Raw genomic sequence first — 12,531 nt, forward strand, 5'->3', positions numbered from 1 at the left:
AGAAAAGTCAGTATATATGACTACGGATACTTACTTACGTTCTTCCATTAGGAGGAAGAGATAGGATATGATGTAGATGAGCAAATGATCAGATTGATAAGGTAATAAAATGTTTGCAGTGGATCTTCGATCTAGGGCAAAAGCATCGAAGATTTGATCTAAAAATTTCTATAATAAGGACGTTGATATTACCTATATTTCTGCGAAAAGAGGACATCTGGCGCAACTCCATTTACATAAAAAAAACGTTTATTATTTACCAAGGAAATTACATAGAATGTAAACTTATAGGTATGTATAATAATTGAGGTAAATAAAAGCAACTGTATCAGACTCCTGCATGGAAAATGCAGGTTCTGTTCTACCTACAACATAAAAAACTTTTGGACTAAACTAATTTTTAAAGAAAACTAACAAATTACACTAGTACAGATTACACTACAATAATTAAATAAGAGAGAATATATCGCACGTCCCGAACAAAAGTGTATTATTTCAAAGTTTTACAGGAGAGGCAAAAATATAATTTTCAAATTCTTAAATTCTTGTTCCTCATTTGTTTTTAATGTAATTCAATTGTTTTTTTGCAAAAAGTTTGAAGATGGGTCTAATATATAACACAAACAATTTTTTTTTTACTTTAACATACAAAATATTTTTTTTTGGGTTTTTTTAGAGTTTTATTTCGAAATAATCGCTTTTGTTCGAAATTTTTTTGGAAAATAGAACTGTGTTGGTTAATAATAATGGGTTATTATCGTGTTTTTTTTACAATAATATTATTATTATTTCTTAAGAAGTTTATTTACTTACAAATATTTTAATTAAACAACGAGAAATGGAAATAAACTTTTATTGATCTTCATAACTTTAATACTACCTTAAAAAACAAATTTTTAGTTTTACAGCTTACATTCTTAAGCTTAATTGGGAAATAAAATGCTTTAACTTTAATACAGTTTTAGACTTAACTAGGAAAAAATTACTTAAATTAACTATAAAACAAACAAAATAAGACCAAGTTATTATTCTAAAAATTCCAAGCTAAAATTAAAACAAAGAGTGAATAATATTTTGGAATGTATCCGTTTTCTAACAGGAATTTAAGGTCCTATTTATTTTCATTTAAAGGAAGTTTAGAAGAATATGCTTTGACTAATGTAGGCACTTTTGGGACATCACAGTCTGTTTCTGTCCTTCTAGAGGATTTTCGGGTATTAACAAGTTTAGTTTCTCTTACAATCACTTCCTCAAAGTCCAAATCAGAAAAAGATGTTTTGTAAAAATATTTAAATGGATGTGCCTTTTCGACTTTAACTACATGAAGACTATTTATAAAAACCTGTTCTTTCTTAGAATTAACTGTGAAATTACTTCCAAAATCAGTCATTAGTTGCTAAACATTGTAAAAGTCATCATGTGTAAGCTCCTTGACGAGGGCCTTTTTTTTTTGGCCATTCTGATCATAGTAACAAATTGATCAGGTACAAAGATGGGACCTGATTTTAAAGAGCGTGTAACCTAAAGTAAAGCAAAGTTTTGTATAAACATAATTAAACGTAAAACAAGGCAGCCTAGAGTTTACCTGCTTTTCAATGGTCGAGTGGACTGAATCTCCAGGATTTTGAGTATGGCCGACCACAAGATATTTATGGGTAATGCTTTTTATTTTGAAGTTCATTACGGCATACATAAAAACTGCAATCAAAAATCTAAAATGAAAAAAAAACTAATCAAATAAAAATTCACATGTTCACAATATTTATAAATTGTTTACCTATTTTTTTGTTGAGCTCCGCAGTTATCACTGTACAATACTATTTCCAATTCTTCTGAGTCACATCTTATAGATTTTTCTTATAGGTATGACAGCATACACGATCCTACTTCTGTCGCCCCTTTTCTTCCCTCACCTTCATGCCAGACATAACAATTTGTTGCATCATTGGACATCTCTGCTATTGTAAAGTTCATGGTATTTAATTTTGACTTATAGTAAAAAACCCAAACTTGTCCCTTGGGAATTTGAAGTAATGCTTGCATATCAAAGCAAGCTACGGAATAAATGTCATTTATTTTTGCCTTATCTATATCCAATTCATTTCGACTAAGAGCTTTTTCATTTTGATGTTCTTCATACTCTTTGTTTATTTTTTCCTTTTTTTCTTCATTTGCATTTTGATATACGTAACATAAATTACATTGGTCTTTTCGCGGTACAAAATATGAGATATTAAATTCCCTGTTAAATATATCGGAGTACATGTGATAGTTTGCAAAAGGCTTGTTTTCATTTTTACATAATGATGCATAATTTCTGTGCAAATCTGCAATTGATTTACCTCCGTCGATAAATTCTTGGCTAGTTTGCGCTCTAAGCTGGTGGCTTTCAACACGTGGTATTGAGTTAATTAGCATTCTAACACCTTCTTTTAGCCCATTGTCAACTTTAGAATGATTACAGTGTTTGCCTCTAGCATCAGGTTCTACAGTTCCATAGGATGTTCTTTTTTTTAAGCAGTATCAATCATTCTATCGTTAATATCCAAAGTCCACTTAAAAAATTTCTTGCAAACTCTCATTTTGCTTTTTTCAATGGTAAAATAATACGCGTAATTAAAACTTCTTTTAACTGTCTCTTTTCTATATTTCGGTTGAATTTTATCCGAATGGCGACTAATAAACTCTCGTTTTCCATTTATATCGTTTATACTATAAAATTCATTAAATAATATCAGTCGCTGATCTGCTGTTATTTTTTTGCTGCATTCATATTTGCATTTTTCCCCACACTGAGCCTTAACAGTTTTTGCAGAAATAAGTTTTTAAGACGCGAAATCTCTTTCGCGTCAGTACCTTTTCTTTAACTTCATTTCCTGTAATTTGTACTTCCTCAACTACAGCACTAGAAGAAGGTAACGGAGAAAAAGTTGAGGACTCGGATGAGGATGATGAGCTAGAGTAAGATGATGTGCTAGAACTATCACTGCTATCAGCTTCATAGTTGCGATCTTTTACGCTGTCATCGTCATCCACAGATAAATCTAATTATGTGTGCTCTTCAAAGTTCATTGAATTTTGATGATTATTTTTAAAGTCTGTCGTATTAACCGAGGTGTTAATCGCATTGTAAGTATCTTAACAGAAAATATTATTTTCATTGACCCATTCACCATCAGATAGATTATTCAGCACGTAAGAGTTTGTACTTTCTGAATTTTCATGCAAAATGTTAATATCGAATTCAATTTCATTTTCTTTATTACTGTAGGTCTCAATGTTAAATGGTTCAATTGATATTAGTAATTCCAAAGCTTGACTATCGCTTTTTGAATTATTACAAAAATCGCTAGTATTTTTTACCAATAAGTCACTCTCTAAATTGACATTTTCAAGTTGTGAATAGTTTTTACCCACTGAATTTTGAACAAAATTTCATAGATTAAGTGTAAACACAATAAAAACATGCAAATAGATTTCCTTCAAGCTTTATAAAAAATGTAAAATTACGCATAAAATAGTTTTTTTGATTAAAATCTTTTCATTTGAAGGCCAAAGTCAAGTTTTATTATTTATTATCTGTTATAAGAAGCCTTTAATAAAAAAAATTATCAAATTTTAATGTATCAAAAATATAAAATAAAAAGTATACATATCAATTAAACTTTCTTCCGGTCAAAACTGTCGTATTTCAAAAAAATGCACTATACTGCTAATAATCTGTGAGTACTATTATAATTTTTTCCGTACAAAACTGGAATATTTCAAATGATTCACTTTTGGACTAACAATTTTAATACATACATAGCCCAAATTTCCGTTCAAAAGTGTAATATCTTGAAATAATACTCTTTTTAACGGAAAAGGAGTGATAATTTTATGGGTTATTTGAAAATAATGCGCTTTTGTATTAAAATCGCTTGCAAATTCAGTGAATCTTTTGAGATAATACACTTTTATTCGGAAACAACCCGCCACGTTAATTAAAAAATGATACTGTCTTATACACGGAAATTCTGACGGTATGGCCTCAGGCTATTTTATGTCTTTCGCGCCCCTGGTGACCGAATTTTAAAATATCAATGTTGCGGTTTTGCTGGATAATAGAACAGGTATTTTTCTTGTTATTTCCGTAAAAAAAACGAAATTTGAAAAATTTCGAAATAATACAATTTTGTTCGGGATGTGCGATATCTAAAACTAGCCACTCAATTATCATTTATAAACAAGAAAAATTATTATATTATACTGATATTATCTAATAAAACTTTTGTTTTAAATCTATAAATGGAATTCGAAATATCAGTTATATCGGATGGTAGCACATATTACTGCTGTGACAAATATCATAAGAGAATGAGTTTTTGAAAAATTGATTTTTATATTTGGGAATAATAGTTAACGATTTATTCCTTAATTTTAAGCGGTGAATGTCTGTCCGAATAAGGTAATCTTGTTGTATAGGTAGGGAGGACTGCGGTATTTGACATAAGTAAAAAAAATCAAACTTTAATCTAAATAAATAAAACAAAAACACTGTACTTAAAAGTAGCTGAACCAAAGCCACTAAAACTTAGGCGTGTGTGTGTCTCAGTGGGCATGCGCATGTTACTATTGTGCAAACCAAAAACAAACAAAACCAAAATTTAAACTCTCGGTTTTTTTTCTTTTCTTTTCCAGTTTGAATTGGCAAAAAAAGAACCGTCAACCATTAATATAAATAACATATGTGCACATACGCAGTGTCATTTTAACATTATATTTACAATAATTAGGATTGTATATTATATATGAATTTGGCACCCAAAAATACAGTATATAGGGATAATAAGTAATTCATTGTTAATAAAAATAATAATTATATTGTAAAAAAGCGCGGCCATTTCATAAAAACTGTGTGTCGTACATTTTGAAGTTATTTATGAAACTTTTTATTAACTTACATTGCTTGATAAAGTTTACGACTATAGAGTATAAAGTTAGAGATTTAGGGTCTTTGAATTTTTTAGGATATTATTGTATGCATTATGTGTTCTTATCTCAAACGAAGAGAACTATATATTATATAAAAATATATATAAGAAGAGTATCGTATATCACTTAAAACTGCTATATATGGTGAAATTACCAACTCACGAATATTTTATTTATATAAGACTATTTCTTCTGCTATTATAACATATAATGTATCATATATTTTACGAACCCCTATATTAATTTTGATTATATAACTAAAACCAAATTTAATTAGGATGAGTATTGTCGTGTGTCCTAGTCAATAATATGTATAAAAAAATATATAATATTAACTTAAAATTTGCCGAGGCCCTTTATTTATTAGAAGACCAGACCTTCAAGTATGAAGAATGCAAACAGGTAATATATGTTTACACAAAATACCATTTCAGCATGACTTTTTACAATTTATACTCATTTTACACGTTTTTTTTTAAAAGCTGCTTGAGCCATTTATTATACATTTTCACTCTCATACATTTGTTTATTTTATAAATGTTAAGGAACACAGGAAGACCGACAGAGAACACTAAAATATAAACTGTTAGATATCCATGCCACATTATTCGTACTTAGTTGATCTTTATAATAACTTCAGGATATTTCTGAGATATATTTTTCATTAGTTCTTTAATTGGTGAAGGTTCGGGAAGGTTCGTTAATTTGTAATTTTTGGAGTTTAATTAACTAGTAAATCTTTGGATTTGGAAGGTAAATTTTGGGAAAACTGACCCTTGGAAAGGGCTTAATATTATCAATTTAATAATTTGTTAATTGGGCAGAAAATTCGTTGCTTTGCCCCCAAAAAATTTTAAATCAACTTATGTTCTCTAGACACACTTCCCATGTTGTCACTTGTATTGGAAATATGGGGTCAAAAAATAAAAATTCCTCAACTCTTTGACGATTTTTTCAGGCAATATGTCAACAAGTTAATTATGCCTTAATTTTCCCACAGTCGCCTAACTACACCAAGGAAATGTAAAATTAAAAAAGCTTAACTAAACACAGAAAACCTAAACAAATCCTTGAAATTAACATAAAATTGAAGGCAAAATAATTTAAAATAATATTTAATAATTTAAATAAATAAAATAATTTTTAAATGAATTAATAGTATTGAAGAAAACTCAATAAATGGAAAACTCAAAAGTAATAAAAATTCATGAAATTTTCAAAAAAATTTAAAAAGTTCTAGGGAAATAAGAAAATGACACAGCTATACAGGGTGTTTCAGAACTATGGGATCAAACTTCTGGGGGTTGTTCAGTGTAACAGAAGAATCCATTCATTCATTCAAGAATCCATCACATACAAAAGGTAAAAATAAATGCATCAGATCCTATTTAGGTAATTAATATTTTTTCTAAATTTAAACGCGTCTTAGGGCCGTAGTGGCGTAGTGACACATTTCCGGACATATGGGTTCCTATACTCAAATGGATTCTACTGTTGCACTGAACAACCCCTAGAAGTTTGATCTCCCATAGTTCTGAAACACCCTGTATTGAAGCAAACTAATGGACTTGAAAAGAAACGCCAATAAGTATATTAAAAATATTTATACTCAAGAAAGTTGAATAAAATTTTAAAAACCCTAAAACTAAAGAAATCTAAGAAAATTACGGAAAAAATTAATTACGTTCAAAGAATGTGTCAAAGCTTTCCGAGGAAACCCAATGAAATAATGAAACTTCAATAAATTGAAAAAAATTCAAAAAACTCTTATAGTTCTCCAGATGTTATCAATCTTAAGCAAAAAATATGACAAAATCAGTGTATTTAGTAATGTAATCTATATAGAGAGTCAAGTCCGCATCAAACTTTTTGAATTTAATTTTTATTATTTACTGTAACTTTTAATTAACAAATAAAGTATTTTTTTATTTGATTTAGAATTGTTGCTACAAGTTATATTATCCATTAATGCTGTTCAGTAATTAAGAGCCTAAAGGCATTAAATATTTTAAATGATTATTGCCTATTAGGTTGTTTAATTGCATACAGTAGATAAACCAGTGCTAGTGTAACTGTACGCATAATATGCGTACTGTAACCATAATATGATTTATCGTCAATATCAGTTGTCCACCACTTCGATCCTATATTATTATAGTGATTTGTAATATAAACAAAAAAATAACGTTAGCGTTAGACGATTTTTTTTCACGTATATCCAAGGAAAAACTTAAAAAAAAAGTCAAGTGTAGAAAAGAAAAGTGTAAGCAAACACGTCAAGTTTGAAGAAATTCAGAAACATCCCAAGAAAATCACAGAATTTTTCTTATATTTCCGAAATTCTGAATCCTAATTGTAGTAAAACTTTTTAACAAAAAAGTGGCAAAATCAAAGGCCTTAGCGAAATCGGTGTAGATGACATTAAGTTGATATCTATCCTCAACTTTTTGCTCATGACTGTGGTTAAATTATAAAACTTTAATTTTCACAAAGTCGTCAACACTAGAAGGAAATTTAAAATCAAAAAAGATTCACAGAATGTAGAAAAACCTAAACAAATCCATGAAAATAACAAAAAATTAAAATAAACAAGAAAAAACCAGTGCCAAAGATTACCGAGGAAAGCTAAGAAAATAAAGAGACTCTAATAAATTCAAGAAAATTTTCAGAACTCCAGAAAAATAGAGAAAACACTAAAAAATTAAGAAAAACTCGTTTATCTGTATCTATATAAAAAATAAATCTTAGCAAAATGCAGTCAGGAAAATGTCAACGATTTTTCTAAATATTTCTAACATTCTGAATCCAAAAGGTCGTTACTTTTATATAGGTCTTGAGATCTTGACAATTTTCAGCAAAAAAAGGTGACAAAATCAAAGGCTTGAACAAAATCAGTGTAGATGACATTAGGTTGATATCTATAGCTTCCTATAGAGTTTATCATTTTATCCATCCTAGGTACAACCGACAATTATTGATTATTTTCATTAACAGTGATTTCGAGAAGGTTCTTTAATTTGTAATTTTTGTATTTTAATTTTGGAAAAACTGAAGACCTAATATTTTCAGTTTCAAAAATTTGTTATTTGAGCAGAAAACAGAACTTTTACATCATTATAATTTCAAGGATTTTTTAAAAATATTTCCGAAATTCCGAATCCAAATTATAGTAATACTTTTGAATAAAAAAGTGGCAAAATCAAAGGCCTTAGCAAAATTGATGTAGATGACATCAAGTTGATAGCTATCCTCAACTTTTTGCTCATGACGGTGATTAAATTATAAAATAAAAGTTTAAAATTAACAGAATATTAAAAAATCTAAAGAAATCCATGAAATTGACGAAAAATTAAAATAGCTAAAGAAGTCTAGAAAAATTAAGCATAAAATCAATTACATTAAAAAAAAACAGGGCCAAAGATTTCTGAGGAAACCTAAGAAAATGAAGAAACTCAAATAAATTAAGAAAATACTGAAAAATTAAGGGAAACTCGTTGATCTGTAAGGTACATAAAAAAAATCTTAGCAATATGCAAAGTCAGGAAAATGTGCAATTCAAGCAAACTGAAAATTCCCAAGAAATCATAGAATTTATTCATGGTTATAATGGCAACGATTTTCTAAATACTTCTGAATCCAAAAGATCGTAACTTTTATTATAGTTCTCGAGATCTTGACAATTTCAGCAAACTTTCTCTCTCAACTTTTTCAGCATAAAAGGTGACAAAATCAAAGGGTTTAACAAAATGTGTAGATAAAATTAAGTTGATGTCTATGGATTCATATGGAGTTGATGAGTCAAGTCCCGAAGATAATAGATTGCCTGTTGAGTTAACACTGCACTCATCAAACTACTGCAATATGCATTTTGATACTGCTCAGTATTCGATAACATAAAAGCATTAGATATTTATTTACAAACGGAAAACTCCAGTTATACATAAAAATACATTACCAATTAAATCATGAATCTTATAAGATGGCCTAAAAAGTCTCATAAAAAAAGTGTAATAGAAAAATCGACTTGATCCTAGATAACAAACTAAATATAATTTTTATAATCAATGGTGAACAAAATATGATCAATCAAAGCGGTTCTTTAGATTTTAGACTAAACCTATTGAATGATATAAAGAGATCACCCCGACTAGATATCTCATTATAATGTCTTTGCACTACAGAAATTGTATTGTTGTATCCATAATTAATACGATGAAAGGGTAGGTACTTTAAATAGATTGGAATTTTTAGTGAGTCGACATGAAAATTAAGAAACCTCTAGATTTTAGTGCAATCAATGTGCCCATTAGCAACACAAAATATCTGACTGCAATGTCAGATTTTAGTGTTTAAAGGCCAAAAATGTTACATCCTTTAAAACACTTTATATGTATCATCAGTTAACTTAATGAAAATAAACTTACACTAAACAATAGCCTCTAACAAATCAATAAGGCACTGGTCACCACGTAAACCCACGATGTTGGCATATTCTAAACATGGCCTAACATAGAAAAATATAAATGTTCAAAGACCACAGGAGAAGAATCTTTAGTAAGACGCCAAATTAGTCCATTGATCTCTATTGATATTATTCCTATTGACCCTATAGTCAAAAACAAGAAAAGTCCGAATACGAGTAAAAGATGTTACTCGCACTGTATGATACATTCGAATGCAACCATTATCTGCATTCCACTCCAAGTCTAACTGAGAGTCAAGAGAGTCTGGCTTAAATAAAATTGTTTGAAAAAGTGTAACATCATCTGCTAATGAAAGATGATTAGAATTAATTATATGGCTGATGTCATTCGTAAAGATCAAAAATGCGGTACCCCAGAAGTGACCTCAATTTCAGACGATAAAGATCACGACTCTCACATATTGCTACATTCCAGACAAAAAACTGTACATCCATGCAAGGAGATACCCTCTAATACCCATTAACTCCAATTTACCAATTAAAAGTTTGTGGTTGACTTGGTCAAAGGCCTTACTATACTCGGTATATAAACTGTCTACCTGCCAACCACTTTCCATTGAAGTGATTAAAAACTGTATGTACTGTGTGAGATTGGTTCATTTACCAACAGAAAAACTATGTTGATTATCATTAAGAGATTTAAGACAGGTTCCAGCTAACTGTGCAGTGACAAGCTTATCAAAAACCTTAGCGATAGTTGATTTAATACTTACGCTCCTGTAATGGTCGATGCTTTATCCTTTACTACAGACTTATCAATTGGCTGAATGTAGCTCCCTTTGGAAAAAGGCTGGGAGATTTTGGATAAAGGGCAGGAAAGAGTACAAGTACAACTCTTGAGCATGAAGGCTGGAATGACCATCCAGGTCAAAGGAGATTGAATTGTTTTGATTGACTGTAAATGTATCTCCTAGGGCTAGCGAGATAGCGTTCATATCTAAAATTTATCGAATGGAATAGTCTGGCATTGGTAAATTATTATCGGTGGACACCGTTTAAAAAAAACAAAGAAATTAGCAGTTTCTGGATCATTGGAGCTCATTTTTTCTCTTTAGTACTTTTTAATAATAATAATAATAATACTTCTTTATTTGCTCATATACTCGTACATCCAACAGCTTAGCATCGTCAAAAAGTATAGACTGTCAAACGCCAATAATACAGTGCATAAAGGGAGACATTAATGTATCAGAGTTTTACCTACATAGCATAGCATATTAGCAGCTACGTTTATACCATCGGTATAAATGCAGTCCGAACCAGAGAAGCACTCTATGGAGTTTAAGTCCTAATCCAGAGATGCTGAGTCCTCTTTGATGTTTACGTATGTCTAATCGATTATATATAAGTCATCTATTCAGGATATAATAATGTCCTGAAAGACGCCGACTTGGACGAGAAATATATCAGATTAATTTAAAATCTCTACAAGATCAGGCAGCATGCTTAAGACTTAATGCAGATCGATCGAAACAGGTAGAAATAGAACGTGAGGTTCTGACCTTTGATATTCTTCCGATATTCTCGCCTTTGATATTCAACTTATGTTCCGCGAAAACAATTTCAATGAAGTCCTTAAGGAAGTAGAAGAACTTATCCTTTTGAACGGAGTCAGATTAAATATAATGCAATATTATGCTATGTTTAATTTATTTATTTAAATCAAACCACCTTATTATCTGTAATAAACCAATTATCAAGTAGATGAATACTACAAATTGTACAGAAAATAAGTACGTTACAGTTTAAATGATTATACCGGGTGGTGCGTCGCTGAGCGGAACATAGGAAAACCCATGTAAATTTAAAGAGAGTCAATTATTGGCTTCTCTGTATATTTTATAGAAAAAATGTAAGATAACTTTTTGAAGAGACCAATCTGGCAAACCCTTGTGCAAAGTTTCAAAAATTTTTAATAAGCGAATCTTGAATTATTTTATTAAATGTAATTGCAAAATTAGCAAATTTTCGGTTCAGGTAAAACCAAACGAGCACCAAAAAAATTGACAATATATAAATAAAATTGAAAAATTCAAAATAACTACCTAAAACCTGTTAATAGATAAACTAAAAAATGAATTCCCACATTTAATATTCCTATAATAATATCAGAAATATCCTGAAACCCTACTCGCTTAGATATACACCTAATAAACTCTTTTCCAGTGAAATTTATGCCAGAAGAAAAAAACACAACCCCCTACATCCCACCAGGATACCAACCGCCCTTACCAACTGCGGCTCCTCCTGCACCTATTGACACCAAGGCTTCTCCTCCAGTGGCTAAGTCTTAAATACGTTTGCTAACCGTTTAATTTCTGTCTGGCTTCGCATATATAACGACTGGGTTTATTTCAGAAGTACCTTACCACTAATTTATATTAATCCCTTGATATATATTTTGTCTATAGATTGTCAAGTTCTCTTAAGGAATTGATCAAGGATAACCAACAACTCAAGCTTAAATGCAAACTTTATTTTTTAGAGTGTGAAACAAAAACGAATTAGAGTAAAACAAGGAAACGCCACCTTATAATATGTGCTACTAATTTGGTGGTGTTTTGTTTTTTCTTTTTGTATGTATATTATAGAAACAAGATGTCACTACACAATATAATATATTATATAATGTAAAAAGATCTTGGTAGTAGTTGATTTCTATATCTTTAGATGTGATTTTTTGTGTTTAACTTCAGGACACCAATATTATAATACTATCTTCTAGTTAAACAACTGTGAGTATAAATAACATATTATTATAACTATAATAAAGATATAATAGTAGAGTTTATGTTGTTAGGAGCTATATTGAAGTTTATGGGTACGATTGTAAGGTAATTTATTTAAAAATTAAATAATAATACATGAGTCTCTGGTTTTATTTAGTTTAAACTACCACCCATATTTATTGAGAGTTAAGAATATAAGATGTCAGTATTGATTTGTGCTGAAATAGTATTTCACTTACTAAGGCGGGTACTCACTTAAAGGTGTATCACGTAACGTATCTGATACGGTATTAACCTACAAGTGTGTACGCCTCGTCTTCCTTTACGGGGTATCCAGCTAAGAGC

The 12,531-nt window shown here is 29.8% G+C and overlaps 1 protein-coding gene and 1 long non-coding RNA gene across 4 annotated transcripts in view; one reads left to right on the forward strand and one right to left on the reverse strand.

The window, feature by feature from the left end:
* The window catches only part of LOC126733467 (neuronal synaptobrevin), a 34,363-nt gene extending 22,038 nt beyond the window's left edge, over positions 1-12,325 (forward strand). The window contains exons 6-7 of one of the 3 annotated variants that reach the window (XR_007659716.1): positions 4,681-5,376; positions 11,624-11,772. Coding sequence is in view for 1 of the 3 variants with exons in the window: in XM_050436784.1 (XP_050292741.1) it covers positions 11,624-11,751 (128 nt within the window). In the remaining 2 variants the exon portion in view is untranslated. Of the gene's footprint in view, positions 1-4,680; positions 5,377-11,623 lie in introns of all 3 variants that reach the window. The other 2 variants (XM_050436784.1, XM_050436785.1) reach the window with 2 other exon arrangements.
* LOC126733480 (uncharacterized) overlaps positions 1-12,531 on the reverse strand; it is a 264,393-nt gene that overhangs the window by 100,907 nt on the left and 150,955 nt on the right. The window lies entirely within an intron of this gene.

Source organism: Anthonomus grandis, chromosome 2 (assembly GCF_022605725.1).
Source record: "Anthonomus grandis grandis chromosome 2, icAntGran1.3, whole genome shotgun sequence".
In the NCBI taxonomy this organism is placed as follows: Eukaryota; Metazoa; Arthropoda; class Insecta; order Coleoptera; family Curculionidae; genus Anthonomus; species Anthonomus grandis.